Here is a 21,979-nt window from a genome sequence, read left to right as displayed (position 1 = left end):
TTCTGAACAGTAGTTTATTAAGTGTACTAAGTGAGGAACTGAGGAAAAGTAAAGTCAGTAGGTTATGAAAAAGCACATCCTCGGTAAAAAGAGAAAAAATAACGTGTATTGTCTTCAGATACGTTATACCAAAACCATATTTTTGTTTTCACCAGCTACAGATAGCCGTTAAAAACGCAGCCTTTCACCGAAAAGGTCTGTAGTTATTTGAATACCATGGTGGATAACGAAGTTTCACATACTAACGATATTATAAAATACTCCTCTCTTTGCGTGCTATCACCAAAATATCATTTCCATGTCTGAAACCGTTTGTGAAAGATTAGGAATGTTGTGGATATTTCACTCTGGCTTTATCACTGGTGCGGTGCGATCGCAAATGAGTGAGCTACACGAGATCAATTTTCTCGCGATTGGTGACATATCTCTAACCAAGTCGAAAGAAAAATTCAATATGTTAGCTAAATTTCATACGCAATAACGTCTCCTGTAGTATGCACCAAAGGCAAAATCAAAGCGGCCTCTATTTTCATTGCACACTTCTCCGAGTTTCGGGCAGTATCCTACTTTCACATGAATAGAACTATGACTATTAAAGAAATTACGGGCACATCATCGTGAACCTGACGTATAAAGGTATAAATCAAGCAGGAAAGATTTTTTTTTCAGGTTAGTTTCTGTAAAATCGTGAGAGAAAGATTTTAGGTTGCGCCTCAGTTCTGTCATTGCTGACCAGCTGAAAGTGGAAACACATGGAGGCCTCCCCTTACGAACGAACGAACGAACGAACGAACGAACGAACGAACGAACGAACGAACGAACGAACTCGCCCAGCGCTTTGGAAGAAAAATAGTCACTCCACATCGGCCACCGTATCCTGTACGAGCTATATACTCTGTAGGAGTGTAAAACACTTTAAAAAAAAAACACCCCGTACACATTCACATTCTAGAGTCTGTTAAGACAGCTTTCAGGATGGCGACAAATCAAATAAACGCATGAATAATGCAGTTTATTATTTTAGACTGATAACCTTACATGGCTTGTGTTGGTTGGACCAATAGTGTATCCCTGTTAAGAACATAAATTTCTTGACAGGCAGAATGCTATTACGTTTTCAGTATGTGGTACCTCCTAGTGTTCGTTAAATATTTTTATAACTGGATTGGTTTTTCAGAAATGGCAAGTGAAGAAAATAGCAGAACTGATTTAACCCTGCACGTACTTTTCTATGCAGGAATGGGACAAGTACTTTCATTTTAAATGGAGAGCAGACTACTCTAGGTAACCTCGCCATTTCAGGAGTGAGAAGTCAGTTACGTCTCCCCTTCCTAGAATGGAGTAAAAGAGTCACATGACAGCTAATAATGTCCAGTCTGGGAAGATGGCAAATTTTTTGTAGTAGGTAATTCACGAGGAAAAGTGTGATTAGTGGTAAGCGTAAGCAAACAAAGTGTATCGCAGAAACGTAATCAATAACAGTTAAGTGGCTGGTATGCAACATGTCAGCTGGGCTTTAGTGCTGTATAGGACCGTAAGATAATAGAACCACGTGGGTAAATGGCAGACTTAAACAATTACAGCCTAACCCTGAATACAGATGAGTGTACCGTAGCCTTTGTCACACTTTAAATCGTTTAAAAATATTACGAAGTTCATTTTAATCCTTACACACGTAAAGAAAGATGTTTAGGGATACAAAATGACAAAGTTCTCTTGCATTAACAACTATGAACTCCTACGCCAACAAAACTGAACGAGTTATTCGCTTACGAAGACCAATAGACATCCGACAAAAACGCAAGGCGCCCAAAGTCAGAGTGTGTTCTCTTAGAGGAAAGTTCCTATAATACGATAGGGTGCTGAAAAGTAATGCCTCCGTATTTATCTGAAAACTAAAGCTTTTTAACTAAAGCTTTATTAACACTTTACATCTTTGTTCTTGTTTGCATATTTGCTGGAGGCCTCACATTTGTAGCGTATGGCATGTCGGTGTGAAGAGTAGCATGCTGTAATCGAGTTCTGATTTCGGAAAGTTTGTCCACACACAGAGCACTCCACAAACATTCTATACCGACGCTATCAACGAACTTCTCCCGTCGGGAGAAATGTATTCGGCGCCAGAGTGACTACAGAAATAAATATGTAGGCAAGAGGAATAGACGTATAACGTTAACAAAGTGTTTTATAAATAAAACAAGTTTTTCATAAAAACGGCGTAAAATGTCATTAATAGTGACAACAGAAATGTAGGAGAGTGAAAGGAAGTGCTTGACGGTCTTTGCGGTATACGGAACATGCAGGTTGAGCGGCTCTGAAATTTGCTTCATAATGCAGTAGTCCCGAAAAACAAAGGTTTCATGAAAATTTGAATACTGTGCTAGGAGAAAAATTAAATCCCATCCGGGAACGTTTTTTCGGACTTTCCCAACTAAAGAGACATTACTGCGGCAAAACTGAAATATTTGGACGCCCGTCTCAAAAGTAATGTATGACCTCTATATCGCGAAATACCACAATATTTGCGTGGAGTAAGTTGTATATAAACCACTTGAAAATTTTAAGACGATGTGTGCGGTAAATGTGAGAAGCTCTGGCAAACTGCAAAGCGTGTAGTAGCTTTTGTACAACGTGTGGCTCAGTCGCCGCAGTAAGGAATCTTAATCCAAAATGCAAGAAATGCAGGAAGATGTAAACTACGAAATGACGCAATTGAATATACTTCGTTTTATGTAGACGTTTCCTTTACCTAATATACGGAAGCAGGAAATTTAGTTTAGGCAACTGTGTGCGAACACTTACTCTTCATAGTCTTAAAGACAATAAGGCACATTTCTCTTCAGGTCATGAAGATACTGGCCATAAATCTGCGTATTAGGTATGTTCCTTTCTCAGTCTGCGGATTCGGGACAATATTCGCTTCCCTCCCTAAAAAAATAAAACGAAGCACAGAAACCTTTAAGACAGGTGCGGGTAATCAGTAAAAATCGTAACGTTATTATACTTCTACTTGTACCGACACTTGGGAATGTTTCGTACGATCGTTCGCAATTTTCCACTACTAGGTCATTATTTCGTCCGCTTGAGTAATTTCTGTACGGTGAAACTAAGAACAGACAGGGAGCAAGTGCCGAAAGAATATGCCTTCATTAACCATCAAGCGTAAACAACTATGCTGTGAATGTTACTGCTAGATGTTCTGAAGTTTAAAGACGGATGACCAGAGTTTTAGAAGGGAGGCAGCTGCTCGACATGCACACTTTCGACTGAAAGCGGAGAAAGTGTTTTCTTTAACCGAGTTTAGTGAAGCTGTTATTCGAACGACAAACCTTGATGTGTAAGTGCTACTGTTTGCATTGGCAATGAAGATGCTCGGCATACTTTCTTTGAAAAACCTGGTACGTTGCCGATACTCAAGGCATATACTGGGAAATTGCGATTAAGATGAAAAATGTACAAGACATTCAAATACAAACAGAACATGGAATGTACCGACTGAACAATTCCTTTTGTTAGGTTATCCTGTATTGGTTGTTCGTTACGCTGCACTGCTGTTACACTTTACTCCAGTGACCAAGTCTGATTGGCCGAAGATTACGAGAGTTAGCAGCGCTCTATGTTCCGTAGTTTTAACACGAGGACCCATTTTGGATTACTAGTATCATAACTCATTTCAACACTTCATACTTTGATAATATTTGTTAGAGTAGTACAGTTAGCCCGGAGGTATCTCAAATTTGTATAAACTTATATAACGGTCACTGTATAATCACCAGTTTTTACTAACTTTCTGAACCGTTTCAAGTTTTGCTAGTAACACTAAACTCCTGTAAGTTAACAGCAACACAATACTACTTACGTTTTGCAGCCATCTAAGGTTAGCACCCGTACCGAATTCGGAGGGATCGTCCCTATTTTTCTATGATTTTCCTGTGTCCCCACAAGTTTAAGACGGGACACACCCGTAAGTCCGTACTTTGTTTACTTTTAGAGTTCTTATACCGTACTGCATAATTTTTTAATCTCATGTTGTCAAGTTTACCTTTTTTAGCCATCGTCAATGCATGTCCAACACATGAGGAACAAAAAGGTTTAAAATTGGTTGTCCTGCCGCCTCCTCTTAATAACAGGCTTTAAGCTACTCAGTTCTATCGTCATGTTCTAAGTAAGAGCAAATTTTTAAAGATCGCTATCTGAGACAAGCACGTCTGAAGTTTTATCCCCATTGCTTTTCATCAACATACAGGGGAAAACATTTGACATTTTAAGTTTCAGGTATGATATTCGTTGTTTAGTGTTGGTATGAGGTAGAAGCTTAAAAGCGTCACTAGGCATTGTAAGTTTCATACAGTGACGTCTTACTAGAAGAGTCACGAATTTTTGCTTTACAAAGGTAGCAATCTTATCACTATCCGTTGTAAGACTTTACGAAGGCTTACTGACTCACGCCTGCAGCGCGTAGTGGGCGATGAAGCTAAAAATGCTCTCTCCAAGACTGTCGTGGACACGCAACTTCAAACGTTCAACGATAAGGGCTACGTTGGAACGACATTATGCTTCACAAAATACATCTACTTTTGCATCTGGGGCAACATGTGGGGTATAGTCGGATACCGTGGTTAGCAGTGCGATGCCCTCTGCCTAGGATCTAGGTCAGCGTCGCGTTCCACCGTACGTTATGCTCTACAGTAAGAAAATTATGCGCGCAGATCAGTACCGCTCTCAGAAAAACCATCAGGCACGGTGAAATCTAGATTTTTCCTCATAACGTTGCTCAGATTGAACTTCAGAAATTGCATTTACTGCTTTGTTAAAGAAAGAGGTTTTTTCCGCTAGCTAGGAGTTGCCCGTTTACTTCGTACTCGCTTCATACAAGCGCTCCTTCACCTTCATTTCTCCGGCAGGTTCACAAATCCGCGTGCGTACACACACACACACACACACACACACACACACACACACACACACACACACACACACCGGTAAATGTGATCACGCAATGTACAGACGTACGAAGTAAAAGCCGGTAACTTCATTAGCTGTTTCAACTTATTACCGATTGACCAGATCTGAACATGTTACACATTATTTCAACCGTGATTTTTAGTCTGTGTGAGGTGCTTGTGCAGTTTTGTCTGTTACTGGCGTTAGAACGTTACCATTAGCTGAATTGCCGTCATTTACTCCATACTACAGTGGCTGTAACTTAGGTTATCAAAGTTCCAGCTCTTCTTAATGTTTCATAATCATCTATCCTCCACTGGTTGCATGTGCAGTGAAAAAGAAGTTTGCTTTAGTAACAAATACATTCAGTTTAAAACCCGTTCTATGTACACGGTAAGAGCACTGATTTTAATATTTGATTTGAACTCAAACGCGCTTCCTCCGTTTGTCTTTTACACACCTCTAATCCCTTTTGTCACCGACTTCACTCTCCTCCCATTTCTTGGTTAGAATGTAAATTTCAATTTTTCCATAAAAATTTTATCATAAAAATTACATCCATACAGTCCGGAATTGTCTTATTTGCCAGTCATTACGCAATTTCTTAAGTGTGACAAATACTGATACAGCACTGCTTTATTCACGAATAATGCATAAAATTGGCAACTTCCATAAAATTTACAACTGGAACAACATCTTATAAAATCGGTTCTTAAATGTATATGAACAGCATGCTGATACTACAACAGTAAAAACTTGCAAATGTTTAGGACAGTATTAAAATTCAAGTAGCACCATAACTGCTGCATATCCGTCCCCGTAGACAGTTACGTCCAATTCCATTCACGTGCATTAGTTGTTCCAGCGTTGCCACTATGACCGGCTATTTCAGTTCCTTCTTTTCAGGTACACTTGCAACCGTAGTCATTTCTTCTAGTGCAACGGACAACCGTCTGGGTTGTTCATGGCAAGAGTTTCCCAGTTGGGCCTCTTCAGGTTCTGGAACCTGCTGCAGTGGTTCGTCTGAATCTTCGTCCCTCTTTTTGAGGTCTAGGATGACTTTCCCGTAGTTCTCTCTCTTACAGAGTTGTGTGATACCGACTGCCACCTGTAACAATATTTGGTTGTAAAGAATTGCGTTAATATCCAAAACAAAGCTTTCGGCGCAAAGATACTCACTTTTTCGAAAGGCAATACTGAATGAACGTGTGGTTCTATTTCTCCAATCGAGTGTAGATCGAACAGTTCATTCAGTATATCTTGCGTCAGTCTGGGATAATTTTCCATGAAGCGGCCGATGTTGAGGCCAGCTACACTTAAGTTCTTGCTGACTAACTCCGCCGAAGATACGTACTTTGTATCCCACGTTGGTCTCATTCCCCAAATGGTTGTTCTAGGATATATAGCTGTGCTGTTGGAACCTGAAACAAGAATAATGATCTTGTCACCAGTACGTCTTCGTTTGAGACTAACACTGTTGAGTTACCAATGACGCTTTGGATGTATCATTTTTTTACATTTCTGCTGCAAGCTATGCGTCCACTTATTCGAGATCGCCCTTAAAAAGCTTTCATGAAAAAACCCTGTCTGCCATATTCCTACCTTGTGCCTTTTAACATGGAGACAAACACTGACGTTGCGAAACTATTTTAGAGATCTGAAGTTTACTTAAAGCACTTTTTCCTATTCAAAGAAGTCTAACAAACCCCTTGGGTGTAAGGCCGCTGTAGGACGAGCCATATAGTGTACCATTAACCGCAATATTGGCTGCTAATAGCAACAGGGGGCGGAGATGAGGGTATCCAATGGTGAACACAGGTTGAGGCTATAGAGCGTAGTTAAACTGCTTAGTTAGAGAGTAACTCACAACAGTGCTACCGCGCTAGCGCTATTGATAAAAAGCAAAGCAATTGCAATGATAAACAAAGCGAACATTGCTTTATATCTGCAACAACGGTTACAGAAGTTGAGATTTCCTCAGAAACGAACCCAAAATTTAGCAAAGTCAGAAAAAAGTGCCAGATGAAACATTAGCGTTTCTGCAAAATGAATCAGCGGAATGTGTGGTGTCGTACACGCTGTGTGTCTTACACGACTGTGAGAGTAATGTAGGTGAAGAATACATTGATTACGACACGTGCTTAAATTGAAGTGATCTGACATGTCTAGCCACGTGTTTGATCTTCCTTGTCGTACAGGGAGCCACAAATCCCACCTCCAATGAAACTTAGTAGAGAACAATCGTTGTCGACGGTGCGGATACTAAACGCAATTTCGTACTTTGAAGATCAGTCACAGCATAGTAAAGAAACAATTTTGAACATATTTCGAGTAAGACCGCAGCTGTACGACTATCGCAGAGAAACTACGGATATTCAAGGGAGGACAAGGTGCACTTTTTACAAGAGCTGGTGTTTGTGCGTTACAAGGATGCTCGATACAGTTTACAGTAAGCACGATAGTGGCCTAAGTTATGCACGTCGAACATCAAGCCACATAGTTTACAGCGATTTCAAGGCCACCGTAACTTCAGAGAGTGCTACAGAATTTGAAGTTTTACGGGAATGAAATTTCAAATAAAGCATGAAATTGACGATGGACAGGAAACATCTGAATAGCCCGGAAAATTTCCACACGACTAACTCATTCCACCGTTCAGTAAGAAATTTGTTTTCAACTCAATCCAATTAGGATTTGAAGAGGAAACGCATATAAGTGGAACCCTGCAAGTTAGAGGTACCAAGAGTGTTATCAAGATGAACTAACATCAATGCCGTAGAACCTTTGTAGACAATTATGCTGATTGTTGATCTGGACGGAAATCTGGCTGCGAAGTTATTTACTGTGCTGCGAAAGTTGGAGGTGCTCTGACCCCTACGATTCTCGTGCGCGTTGTCTTGCAAGAGCAGTAGGGAGTATACGTCGCAGCAAGCACTAGAGGGGGGGGGGGGGGGGGGAAAGGCAGTAAGAGAACTGCAACTACCGTACGAACACTGCATTTGGCGAATAGCTGGTCAACGGAACTTGCTTTTGCTTGGTTCCTGGTCTCAATATAAAAACAAAATCAGTCATTTAGAACTCCTTCCTGGGAAGTATGAGACATTGAAATTCATACCACGTGAAAACTGCACAAATTTAAACTGTGGATTTTTTTTCCGTGTCTGTAAAACATTATCGCACTATTTGCAGCTACTCTGCAAAGGGTAGCCACTTTCGCGGTAGGCGCCACGACCGACTGTTTCGCATTCGGTTGCATGCTATCACATTCCATCAGTTCCCATTAGCCCGTTACACTAATAGGATTTTATATGCGTTCGTTAAGAATAGATACGTAGCTAAATGTCGGGCACGGTTTTTAACTCCAAGGAGTTCGCCTTTGATCTTTATGGTGTTAACCTTACTAATCATTCGGCGTTCGTGGTCCTAGTTAATGGTTCTGGACATGTCTTTGTGAAGCGTGAAACATTTGAGTCATTAGAAGCTAACATTTTCCCTGTCATTGTTACTTGCAAATGTGTCTTACTGAAGACTGAACTTGCGACCTGGCATTCAAGAAGTTCCTTGTATAAAGTGTTACGTTCGTTTATATACCGAAACAGCCTAGTGCTGAGAATTTTTACTGTTCTCAAACGAATTAAAGTTACTAAGTGTTCCCGCTGCAGACCGCCACAGTTAGTACTGAAAGCTCTACAGCTGCTCCCAAGCGTGTGCTTGGGAAGTTTTAAGACAAGAGGCTAACGGTAGATTTTTCGTATCGGTCTTCTCACTTATGACCCGATCTCTTGAAACCCTTCAAATTCAAGTAGCACCTATCAGCTAAACGCATGTCTACTAGAAAGTAATTCTACATTACTTTTACCAAAGCAAATATAGCCGATCGAACCGCCTTACTCTAACCCAAGTTAGGAGTTTTCGCCAAATATACACTTTCTGTTAAGCATGCACTTCAGAGAAAATAATCGTGATATTCATTTTAGATTGAAAGTCTGTTATAACTCACGTTCCTTTTTAAAAATTGTTCCGTTTCCTTCAGTTCCCCGTTGATACTACACCTTCCTCTCCACTTCCCCTCCTCCCTCCCCCGTCACCTCCTCCATCCCCCAGACGTTTTACCTCCCTACGAATGTGATGAACGGGGAAAACTGATTTTCGAAGAACGTAACCGTTGCATCGGATAAATGTCTTGTCTAGCACACTAGAGTTTTAACACCATAGTGATACAGTATGACAGTGGTGCCCTGCAGCAAGTATTCCGCACATTAATTATTTTAATGCATGTCGTTCCCCCTACCGTTCCAGATTTTGTACTTACCAATATTTATCAGCATCCCACGCTGGTTCAACATCTTGAAGCACTTTTCAACATCAGTTCCACCATTGCTGTTTATGACCACATCCAAGCCTTCAGGGTGGCCTTCCAGAATTTCTTCAACGTAATCTTCTTCATGCTCGAACGCGCGATCTATTCTAAGAGCATTGAGTTTTCTGTGCTTTGACTCAGAGGCACTTCCGTAAATTTTGACGAGAGGTATTGTTTTCGCGAGTTCGATAACTGCCGTACCAACGCCACCTGCAATCAGATGCAATACTTGTATTGCCACTGTAGAATAATGCGAGAGATTTCATTAATTTTTGTAATAGACAGCAGAAAACGTACCGCAAAGAACGTAGGTTCTTTATTTTCAAATTTTTAAAACTTGCTACTGGATGGCATTATGGATATGCGACAAATACTATTTGGAAATATCGTTTGTAAGAAACAACATTGGTAACTTCGAAATTCGCCGAGTAGTCTCGTTACGGTGGAGAGAATTTAAATTTACTGTGAACGTTTTCGTTGGGCGATTGTTCACCATTTTCATAAATTGTTAACTCAACAGCGCTTCATACCTTATCGCCCCACCTTTAGACATCAGTCGCTTTCAAAGGAGATTTTACAACTGATTCGCAGAAAACGTAATGACCGTTCTTTCATCAGCAGTATGTCTCGATGAGGTCGGCCAAACCCATCCGTAGCTCCAAGAAGAGCTATTCTCTGCGCAACGTCATTAAGGTTGGTTGGTTGGTTGGTTTGTTTGGGGAAGGAGACCAGACAGCGTGGTCATCGGTCTCATCGGATTAGGGAAGGATGGGGAAGGAAGGTGGCCGTGCCCTTTCAGAGGAACCATCCCGGCATTTGCCTGGAGTGATTTAGGGAAATCACGGAAAACTTAAATCAGGATGGCCGGACGCGGGATTGAACCGTCGTCCTTCCGTCATTAAGAAGGAACGGCATGTGTCGTACTGTGTCAGAAATTCTGTTCAGAAATTCATCTTAGGCAACGCAAAATCCGCATAGAAAACCGTAACAGAGCAGGGAACTATCATACGAGCAGGACACTAAGCACTCTGCTGTTCAGACGTTCCGACATGAACCGAAATCCGGAAGTGACCTGCTCACCAGGCGTTTCTGTGATATGATGGCTTTTTTCTCTAGTTACACAGGGTATAAACCGGGTAGTGGGTTACAAAACCCAAGCACAGTTCGTGCCGAGTGGTATAGACGATTTGGTCACAGGCTATCATTAAGTCAAAAGAAGCGAAATCAATCATGGCCGTGCCAGCTCTCTTACAGAACGTGGAACATTGGAATCAATATTTTATTGTCTTTACCCACCTGGTTGACAGACTGACAGCCTTTTTTGTCTCTTTACTAGACAAAACATGTCGTGGGCAGTTTTCGCAGCTGTTGAACCATTCCAAGGCGTTTGTTTGATAGGACCAAAGGTGGAAAACGTGTTTCCGGAACTGTTTGAACCATATGCAACAGTGGAACCATTTTTAAGGCAAATATTTTAGAAGAAAAAAGATTTGTACTGGAAAGGGCTTTATATCCGTTCTTGCAAAAACGCAAAAGGTGGCCCTCGTATAAATAGGCTAAAGTAATCTTACAATCCAAAAGAATTTTGACTACTCGCGTAAGGAACTGTGCTTTGGCATCTTAGTAGGTAACCGTTTTCTCATATTTCTGTCTCCTTAAGCTGCGACAAGTTTCATCAAAATCAACACACTTAGTGGCAAGGTCCCTGACAAGGATAATGTGCAGGAATGCTTTGAGGATTTGAAGGAAGTATGGAACGCAAATATGTATTCTCACTTCATCCTTTTCTGAAAGCGGCCTCCTCCAACTACATAAATGTTAAGACCACAAACTTGCAACATCAGTGTTTGGAGTGTCATTGTGGTGGAACTTTGGTGAATCGAGGAATGTACCTGGAATGCACAGTCGTTTCTGAGTGCGTGTCCCCTTTTTAGAAGGGTGTATTTAGAAGCAGTCGATTTCAGGTACAACATTTATTTTTAAATCTTGCTTATCCCTACAACGCGTAGGATCGCCATCAAATTGCGAACTCTTTACGAGGCTTACTGAAACTAATGCTCAGAATGGGCGCTAATTTTTGACCACAACAGCTGCTCAGTACTATAGCTGACAGTGTACATAAAAATGAAAGATCGCTAAACCCGACGTATTTGTGCATACACTAATTCTGAAAAGCCATTAGAAAATTCTTGCTAAATATATGCCTACAGCTTTGCAACAAATTTGCGTAAGTACAGCAAAGATACGGAACTGCTAAGATGAGTGCTTGATGTATCAATTGGGAACAGTTTAAGGTAGCACCATTAGAAAGTATTGAGGTTGCGGTAGATGCTAGTGAAATCATTGAAGGGACCGTAGAGGAACGTACTATACAAATCTGTAACATAGTTCAACTCCTCAGCAACGGAATTTTTCAGAAATTAAGGAAAGCAGCCTTCAGTTGCAAGGTAAAACTTTATCTAGGTTTCGATGCGAATAATGGTATCTTTTCAGAACCTATAAATTAACCCATACGGACGTTGTTACAAATTGAAATACATCATCAATCTAATGATTTCATAAAGAAGAAAATCGTGGTACTTAAAAAAAATTGAATTATTTTGAGGGCCAAACATTTGCCAAGTCACAGAATAAAACTAAAACAGTATAAAGACGCGTCATAAGATTTTATGTGTCAAATCTAGAAACATTAAGACAAACGTGGACGGAGCTACGACAGCCAGGAATAAGAGTCACAAGTAAACAACAAGGAAACTAGGTGCCAGAAGCAGCTCCGCAGCGAGACTCGGCCAGCGGCCAAGCGCATGCGCGAACGCAAGAGGCAAGCCGTCTCAAAATTACTTAGAGCTAACGTAAATTGTGAACAGATTGTGACGGGATGCAGTCCCAAAAATGGACAAACCTACCTATTGGTACAAGATATTAAACAATTTACCTAAGAACTAGCTACAAAGCCAAGGCATTGAAGTTTACGTTCAAATATTCTCTTAATTTCTGAACGTACTTTATTTACAGACCATGTCGCCTAAGATTCTCTTCCAGTCAGTTCCTGAGTATGTCATCAATCTGGGACAAAGACGTTCTGGATGAGTTACTGATTCGTTAAGTTACTGAGAGCAAGTCGTTGACAACATCCAGTTTAACACTGGAGAAGATCGTTTACGTTAAGCAGAGAGAATACGCAAAGCGCACTTTAATTTTGTAGTACGTCTTGTGCTTTTGACCATTTAATGAAAGTTCGGGGTTGCAGGAAGTGTTCTTTCAAGTTATACATTTCGCACACTAGTCTATGGCAGATTACCGGGCGATGATTTACTTATTTTTGTATGTGTAATTTTCACCCCTATTTTCTGCTCTTAAAATCAAGTAACGAATTTGCTTCATTAAAAGCCTGGATACGTGTATAACGTGACAGACGTTTTAATTATGTCTAGGTACCTCTACAGGAGGTACAAGTTTAGCATACCGGCATAGAATGCGTAGTATGGACTGTCAAATAATGGAAGTCTTTTCTGTATTATAGGTAACTTGGGTACGTTCACGGAAATAGCCTACCTGCAATCGACTGCATAAAAATTTTATGTCTTGGTTTTAAATCGCCGAATTCGAACAAGCAGACGTGCGCGACTAAGAAGTTTAGACCAATGGCGACGGCATCTTTGAGATCTGTGTCTCTGGGCACCTCGAAACAGTGCTTCCGTGGCACCTGAACAACATGACGAAACAGGCCGCCCTGCATTTTCAGACAAAGCACTTTCTGTCCCACCTGAAATAAAAGGTTACATTCTTTAGAATGACGTTCACATCATATTAAACGTTCAACCTATAAACAAGTACACTACCTCAAAATCTATTATGTCTTCTCCCAAGCGCGTGATGACTCCGGAACATTCACTGCCCATGATTACTGGGAAGTTACTATTTCTTATGATACCCAAGCGTAAGTAATTGTCGGTGAAGTTCAAACCGCAGTAACGAACCTCTATTTCAACGTGGTTGCTTGCGAGATTTACCTCGAGTGGCGTCTCTTCGACCTAAAATATGATCAATTTGCATTAGAATACTACATATAAACAACGTTTAAATTCTGAATGTCATATATAGACTAAGCTGCTAAAAGCTTAAATTGAGGAACAACTGATAAACTTTGCCGTAAAATTGTTACCGATAAGCTAACTATTTATTCATGAACGCCCTTTGTATTTACTTTCCGTAAGGTTGTGCAAACGTAGGGGAGTCCAACACTTTACAGTTTTACACTTCCTTATCCGACAACCATTATGGAGATTTGCTATGTAACGCTTGTATAAGGGTCATAGGGGCAACGTTCAGTATTCGGGAATAACAGGAACGATCATTCGAAACAACACAGTCTAGTAAACATGAGCTCTGAAATTCATACCTTACGAACTATGAGCGCTCTTTCAGTGGAAGATTCGTTTCACAGTAGCGAAGATGAAGTGCTCACAGCTCTTAAGGAATGTGCTTTACAGTCCATGTTTATCGGACGTACTTGCTGCGAACGATCGTTTCTATCGTATTCCTGAAAATTGACCATTGCTCCTGTGATATCTTGTACAGGTTTAGTGAAACATGACCGTATTTAATATTTACCTGGAGATTACGAAATTCAGCAACGGGTGTCCCTTTTAGTAGTAACTATTACCATTACATTGCAGAAACTTACTGCACGGTTGTAAGTAACTCTTTGTTAAACACTTAGCTGGTTGCTATGTGTTTTGTATTATCTCATAACCATATTTGGAACAAACTTCCTTAGGTTAACGAGCTACTTCCGACCCTTTTCAGATGCATGCTAACGCGCTGTCCACTGCAATTAAACTATTTTTTTCCTCTTAGGGAAAATTACTTTTTCATCCTAACTTACTACCACTGGTCTACGGGGAACGTTATCAGAGGGCAAAACTGATAAAAGCTGAAATACCACAAGTTAAGCCTTCAGTCTGCCACTTTCGCATGAAAGTAGAAAATGATTGAGGTCACGAAAGATGCGAGCGCAGTTGCAAAGAAATTTTGCTACTCGTTACTTCATCACGGCAGACATACAGGGAAAAGCCGTTAACCCAAACATACGCTACATTTACAAGACTAGCAAAACAGATACTTTACTGGACTTTTATCTTGGATTAAGAGTTACTACTTTAATTTTCGGATCAATACACTGAAAGTGTTCAGCTTGCCCTCTTAGTTTTACTTCTTTAACGTTATTTGAAGTTCTACATCTTATGTTAGTTTAAAGAAACATGCATCATCGAATTAAATAATTCATCTTACCTTGATTCTCCTAAACTGACCGTGTCCATGCAGCGTAATGGATTTCACCATACGGGTAGTATCTGTGGCTGGAATCTGAAATATTAAGCGCTTTCAGAAAACAATTGTTCAGCTTATTGATAAAGAAGTGGCTATTTTTAACCAGAACAATTTAACTTTCTATATCCTGAAGACGCTTTGGAGCGGTATACAAAAGCGGCATGTTTAACATTCCTTCAAAGCGAATGTTTCCTCGATATTTTCCAACAAACACTAAGAGTAAATCAAATATCCAGAAAAACTAAGTACCCAATGCCTTACTTTAATGTTATTTTTACAGTTTTTAAGCACTAAGATAATCTCATCCTTTCCCCATTTCTACCCCGGCGTTTCTTTTTCTCTCAAAATCTACGATCATGAAACCACGCTGATAAGAACTAAGGAAAAGTGTATTTCTCGGCCTCGAGCGCTGATCTCTGTCCAGTGATATCTGAACTAATTAAGTAAAATCTCTTCTGAAGAGATAGTTCTGAATTGCTACAAGCAGTTTCAGGATTTGAGAATACGTTCTGAATAGCGGTATACCGCAAGTAGTTATTTCACAGCTTCCGTAATCAAAAAGTTTATGAATTACTTTTCTGATATTTCATGTTTACGCATGGTCTCTGGCCGAGAAGCTTTAACAAACATTTTTGCTTAATTAACTGAAGAGTCTATTCATACTTTAGTTTACAAGTAAGCAGGTGTTTTAATCTCAGAATACTTGTTGCAATTTGGCTAGGTAACTTACCACTGTGGGTGCTGTGTATTGAAGAGGGAACGAGTCCATGGCTGCAGGGTACTGACTGAAATGGAAAAATGTGTTTTTAATTATTTTCGCATACTTCCATCACTTAACCCTATCCCAGAGCAAACATCACAATGTTTCATAGTTTCGTTTTACCCGTTTTTCGTAATCAGCTTTTATAGTGGTACACATTTAAAATTTACCACCTCTTCCGCTTGCGATGATACTTCATTTATTACATTACACAGATAATTACAGCAACCGTTTTCGTTTTCCTTTGTAGTAGCTATGTTGCTGACGTGAGCCAACAATCATTCTTTAGATTTTTTAGTAAATTAAGTACCATGAACTGACACGTGTCAGTTTTAGCAATACGAATGAAGCTACAAAATATTTTGTCAATCGTTCTTGTCGGGTTGATCGTGAAAGCTCTTTCAGGACTGGAAGTTTTTAGTAAGAGTAAGTGTAACAATTTTTGTTTGATCTGCCTCACACGATATTCTTAAGCAGGCCACGAAATTGTAATGGAAAAAGAAGCAAACAAACTTGAGAGCATGACCGTAATTGAAACTTCCTTGACAGCCCGTCGGCATAGTCTAAACATTGATAAATACAGGAGTATAGTTTAGACATAGGAACATTAACGGAAATCCAACAGCAATTCCACCATGAAATCGGCATCACAGAAGGGCTACCGGAAACTAACAAACTAAATGACTGTAGAATGTTAACAGAAACAGAATTTTATGGTTCTACCCACCCCCTTCCTCCACCGTCTCGCTTTAATGTTTTAAGATATCGCGACTGCTGGTCTAGGTCGCAAGTTCTTAGAGACTTTACTATTACAAAAATATTCCCCAATTTGAAAATAAAAGCGAAGAACAGTTGCATAAACCGTTAAACAATTCGATCAACTCAAAGAATGTAGCTGGTCAATGTAGCAGGATTCAACTTTTCCTTATTATGAAATTATTAAACGCCACGTCTTTTCAAATATATGATCAGTGCAGCGTTCATGTAGAAATGAAACGGTGAATCACTAAGAGCTAAACGAGACAAAAATAAAGGAAAATAAACATTGGATCAGACAAATTAACTTACATTAATCAATTTCAGAAATAATACCTACCACCTGACGGAGAAACCAGACGCAACTGTAAAGAATAAGTTGACATCAGTTCCTTATAAGACGCGATACATGGGCGTGGCAGTCTTCCAAAGTTGATTGGTCGTCCGCCTGTCATGTGGTGATGCGTATACTTCTGCCAAAACAAAGCGTGTGTCATCGGGATTGGAGCTGAGTTGCTACGACTGACCGAGTCGAGTGGGCAATGTGTTTGCGTTATTTCAGGGACAGACGAGCTATCCACACAGAGAGCTGAATTTATTCAAACTACTAACAAAAAGGACACTGTCCTATTTTGTATATATTTCGCACTCACTTAGTTTCGCACAGTTTACTTTGAGCTTCTCCTTGTACCGAGCACATCCGACCAGAAAAATACTCCTAGCATTACCGAAAGAAAACGCTTGCAGTTACAGGGCCCCACAGACGCACCAATCAACCGACCGACCGACTAGTTATACTTGTGTAGGGGTTTTGACTGACTGACCGACCGACCGACGAACTTTCCTTGCCGGAATGTCGTTCGAGTAGGACCAACTGATTAGCGGCCCTCCGTACCTAGCCCCCCCCCCCCCCCCCTCCCCTTGCGTACTCAAAACTCCACCCAATAAATTGCGCCTTCTGTAGAGTTGTAGTGCCAACCGCCCCACAAAAGTCCGTCTTTTGCTTTTGTCACTGCGCTTGGGTTTAAATGCTAATACACATAATAGGGTGCGAGTCGAACGAAACTTTAAGGACAGAGTTTCTGGAGAAATTTAAGCTCCGAATGTTCGTGGTACATGTTGTGCAAGGAGTGAAGCAATATAGATGCGAGAAATCAAGCACCTCTTCTATTTTTTATCGAATCGATAATGCTTTCGTGTGGCTCAGAGAGAGAATCCGTACACCTTCTGTACTTCCATTTTTAAGTTTTATTACCGACACTTACCAGAAACGAAATCTAAAAACCGAAATATCGCCTTTCAACAGGCTTTAATTCATAAAATATACTTGCTTCGTTGTTTAAGTCTTTAAAACGTACGGCGTATATATCCAAGCCCTCATTTCTAACGACTGCTAAATGCTCCATATCTTAAGGATTCGTTACTATATTTATTAGATGATTAGATGATGTGCGCTTCTGCCATGTGTAGTCTCTGTTCTTCGAAAGTGAAATAAGTTTCTTAAACTTACAGGTCATCTTTTATGCAACATACATAGATAAATTAATAACATTTACACAAACATCTTTTATTTTATTTATTTTCCTTTAACATGACGTATTTCCTCAGTCAACTATAAATCACTTGTAAATTTCAGAAATTAACCTAGTTAATAATTATTGTATAGATACAACAGCACTGAATTTGAGGTCTTCTTAACTCCGGCCATTGGCTAGAAATCATAACGGATCTGACAGCCCCCCCTCCCACCCCTCGCAGCTTACAGTCTTTCTCAAGACTGTATTCTTCTTGCGATAAGAGTCGTTTGATGATGTTCAGCAGCTACGAAATGCATGATTTATCCACTCTTGGATCATTACGAAAATCATCGGCTCCAAGCAGCTTAAGTAACAGACCGCATTAGTCACTTCTTTTTCCACAGCTTCAAAATTGGTTCAAATGGCTCTGAGCACTATGAGACTTAACTTTTGAGGTCATCAGTCCCCTAGAATTTAGAACTACTTAGACCTAACTAACCTAAGGACATCACACACATCCATGCCCGAGGCAGGATTCGAACCTGCGACCGTAGCAGCAGCGCGCTTCCAGACTGAAGCACCTAGAACCGCTCGGCCACAGCAGCCGGCCGTTCGCAAGGAGTTTGCAACAGATTACACTAACCATGGACACCTCACAAAGCAACATAAAATTTCAATATGTTCCTTGTTTCCCTTCGTTACTACATCAACAGGTTCACTCCGCGAGTCACTCTGACTTGCGTGGCAGACGGGTAGTTTCTATATATAAAAAAAAAAAAAGTTCAAATGTGTGTGAAATCTTATGGGACATAACTGCTAGCGTCATCATTCCCTAAGCTTACACACTACTTAACCTAAATTATCCTAAGGACAAACACACACACCCATGCCCAAGGAAGGACTCGAAACTCCGCCGGGGGACCAGCCACTAGTTTTCTTCTATCATGTATTATGGGTTCCTCCCGTTCCACTCATGGAAGGAACAAGGGAATAATGACAGCTCGTATGCCTCTGTGTCAGTTGTTATTTGCGTAATTTTATTTTCACAGCCTCTACTCAATCGATATTCCACGACCACCACTGAATCGGCATGTACCGTTGTGAGGGGGAGGAGGAGGGGGAAGAGGGGGTGGGAGCGGGGTGAGGGCTACCACGGAACATTCGGAGTTTACATCCTGAAAGACTAGCAGGTTCTTCAGAGGAGTACCGCCTCTTACTCTGAGTGTCAGCCAGCTGCATTTTTTAACTTTTTTGTTACATTCTGTCTCCACTATTAAACAAGTGTGTGACCTCTCGCACCTTCCATCTCCATATAGCTTTTTCTCGTCGGTACGCGCGGTTCCGAGACCAGCTACACACACACACACACACACACACACACACACACACACACACACACATCCACATACACACATACACATAGACTAGCCCGATTTCCCATTAAATGTTTACGATAACATAAGCGGATCTCATATTTAATAGTAAATTAAGGTGTGAGAAGTTTTAAGTATGCTCAGTGCTTCTATCTTTTTTGTGTCTATACAGTATATGGAAACTGAAAGCAATGGGAAACTATCACTTTTATTTTTCCCGAGGCATGCAGCTCTACTGTATGGTCTGGAACCGAGCGACCGCTGCGGTCGCAGGTTCAAATCCTGCCTCGGGCATGGATGTGAGTGATGTCCTTAGGTTAGTTAGGTTTAATTAGCTCTAAGTTCTAGGCGACTGATGACCTCAGAAGGTAAGTCGCATAGTGCTCAGAGCCATTTGAACCATTTCTACTGTATGGTTAAATGTTGATGGCATCCCTTGGGTAAAATATTCCGGAGGTAAAATGGCCCCATTCGGATCACCGGGCTGGGTCTAATCAGGAGGATGTCGTCATCAGGAAAAACAAAACTTGCAATCTGCGGATAGGAGCGTCAAATATCTCTTCGAGCAAGTAGGTTAGATAATTTAAAAAGGGAAATGTGTAGGTTAGTGTTCGATATTGTGGGGACTAGTGAAGTTCGGTGACAGGATGAGTAGTACTTCTGGTCATGTGAGCAGAGGATTATAAATACAAAATCAAATAGCGGTAATGCAGGAATCATTCTAGTAATGAATAAGAAAATAGGAATATGGATAAACTACTACGAACAGCATACTGAACGTATTATCATATTCTTGATAGACAGGAAGCCAACATCCATCACTGTAGTGCTACTTTATATGCTAACCATTCCAGAAAATAATGAAGTGACTGAAAAAACGTATGATCAGACAAAAGAAACTATTCAGATCGTTAAGAGAGAAGAAAAATTAATTGTCAAGGGAGACTGGAATTCGACAGTAGAAAGAGGAGAAGAAGAAAAAACAGCAGATGAATGTGCACTGGGAGAAAGGAATGAAAGATGAAGCTGCCTGTAGAATTTTGTATACAGCACAATTTAATCATCGCTGTTGTTGTTGTGGTCTTCAGTCCAGAGACTGGTTTGATGCAGATCTCCATGATCCTCTATCCTATGCAAGCTTCTTCATCTCCCAGTACCTACAGCAACCTACATCCTTCTGAATTTGTTTAGTGTATTCATCTCTTGGTCTCCCTCTACGATTTCTACCCTCCACGCTGCCCTCCAATACTAAATTGGTGATCGCTTGATGCCTCAGAATATGTACCACCAGTCGATCCCTTCTTGTAGTCAAATTATGCCACAAATTTCTCTTCTCCCCAATTCTATTCAGTACCTCCTCATTAGTTACGTGATCTACCCATCTAATCTTCAGCATCCTTCCGTACCACCACATTTCGAAAGCTTCTATTTTCATTTACTACTTTAAGCACCTCATTTCCTAATCTAATACCCTCAGCATTACCTGATTTCATTCGACTACATTCCATTATCCTCGTTTTGCCTTTGTTGATGTTCATCTTATATCCTCCATTCAAGACGATGTCCATTCCGTTCAACTGCTCTTGCAGGTCCTTTGCTGTCTATGAAAGAATTACAATGTCATCGGCAACCTCAAAGTTTTAATTTCTTCTTCTTGTATTTTAATTCCTACCCCGAATTTTTCTTTTGTTTCCTTTACTGCTTGCTCAATATACGGATTCGATAACATCGGGGATAGGCTACAATCCTGTCTCACTCCCTTTCCAACCACTGCTTCCCTTTCATGCCTCTCCACTCTTATAACTGCCATCTGGTTTCTGTACAAATTGTAAATGGCCTTTCACTCCCTGTATTTTACCCCTGCCACCCTCAGAATTTGAAAGAGAGTATTCCAGTCAACATTGTCAAAAGCTTTCTCTAATACTACAAATGCTAGAAACGTAGGTTTCCCTCTCCACAATCTATTTTCTAAGATAATTCGTAGGGTCAGTATTTCCTCACGTGTTCCAACATTTCTACGGAATCCAAACTGATCTTCCCCGAGGTCAGCTTCTACCAGTTTTCCCATTCGTCTGTAAAGAATTCGTGTTAGTATTTTGCAGCCGAGACTTATTAAACTGACAGTTCGGTAATTTTCACATCTGTCAACACCTGCTTTCTTTGGGATTGGAATTATTGTATTCTTCTTGAGGTCTCAGGGTATTTCGCCTGTCTCATACATCTTGCTCATCATATGGTAGAATTTTGTCAGGGCTGGCTCTCCCAAGGCTATCAGTAGTTCTAATGGAATGTTGTCTACTCCCGGGGCCTTGTTTCGACTTAGGTCTTTCAGCGCTCTCTCAAACACTTCACGCAGTATCATATCTCCCATTTCATCTTCATATTCATCCTCATCAATTTCCATAATATTGCCCTCAAGTACATCGCGCTTGTATAGACCCTCTATATACTCCTTTCACCTTTCTGCTTTCCCTTCTTTGCTTAGAACTGGGTTTCCATATGAGCCCATGATATTCATGAAAGTCGTTCTCTTTTCTCCAAAGGTCTCTTTAATTTTCCTGTGGGCAGTATCTATCTAACACCTACTCATATACGCCTCTACACCCTTATGTTTGTCTTCTAGCCATCCCTGCTTAGCCATTTTGCACTTCCTGTCAATCTCATTTTTGAGACGTTCGTATTCCTTTTTGCCTGCTTCATTTACTGCATTTTTGTATTTCTCCTTTCATCAATTAAATTCAGTATCTCTTCTGTTACCCAAGGATTTCTATTAGTCCTTGTCTTTTTACCTACTTGATCCTCTGCTGCCTTCACTATTTCATCTCTCAGAGCTACCCATTCTTCTTCTACTGTATTTCTTTCCACCTTTCTTGTGAATCGTTCCCTAATTCTCTCCCTGAAACTCTCTACAACTTCTGGTTCTGTCAGTTTATCC

The 21,979-nt window shown here is 40.5% G+C and overlaps 1 protein-coding gene across 1 annotated transcript; it reads right to left on the bottom strand.

Annotated features, from left to right (window-relative positions):
- Nucleotides 1-5,577: 5,577 nt before the first annotated feature.
- LOC126188291 (synaptic vesicle membrane protein VAT-1 homolog) lies at nucleotides 5,578-15,422 on the bottom strand. The gene is made up of 7 exons (XM_049929877.1): nucleotides 15,369-15,422; nucleotides 14,600-14,674; nucleotides 13,147-13,338; nucleotides 12,860-13,070; nucleotides 9,257-9,514; nucleotides 6,124-6,365; nucleotides 5,578-6,052 (listed from the first exon to the last, which is right to left on the bottom strand). The coding sequence occupies exons 1-7, from the start codon at nucleotides 15,405-15,407 to the stop codon at nucleotides 5,828-5,830; spliced, it is 1,242 nt and encodes a 413-aa protein (XP_049785834.1). The 5' UTR covers nucleotides 15,408-15,422; the 3' UTR covers nucleotides 5,578-5,827.
- Between the last annotated feature and the right edge of the window lie 6,557 nt (nucleotides 15,423-21,979).

Source organism: Schistocerca cancellata, chromosome 5, assembly GCF_023864275.1.
Source record: "Schistocerca cancellata isolate TAMUIC-IGC-003103 chromosome 5, iqSchCanc2.1, whole genome shotgun sequence".
Classification (NCBI taxonomy): Eukaryota; Metazoa; Arthropoda; class Insecta; order Orthoptera; family Acrididae; genus Schistocerca; species Schistocerca cancellata.
The sequence above is the reverse complement of the archived record's forward strand: the minus strand, read 5'-3'. Positions and strand labels throughout refer to the sequence as shown.

Bases quoted from the DNA above. Each gene is read 5' to 3' on its own strand.
- LOC126188291 (XM_049929877.1), bottom strand. From the start codon at position 15,407: ATGGACTCGTTCCCTCTTCAATACACAGCACCCACAGTG. The intron at 13,339-14,599 runs GTAAGATGAATT...ATCATATTTTAG, and splicing joins GTCAGTTTAGGAGAATCAAG to GTCGAAGAGACGCCACTCGA. The intron at 9,515-12,859 runs GTAGGCTATTTC...ATCTGATTGCAG, and splicing joins TTTTATGCAGTCGATTGCAG to GTGGCGTTGGTACGGCAGTT.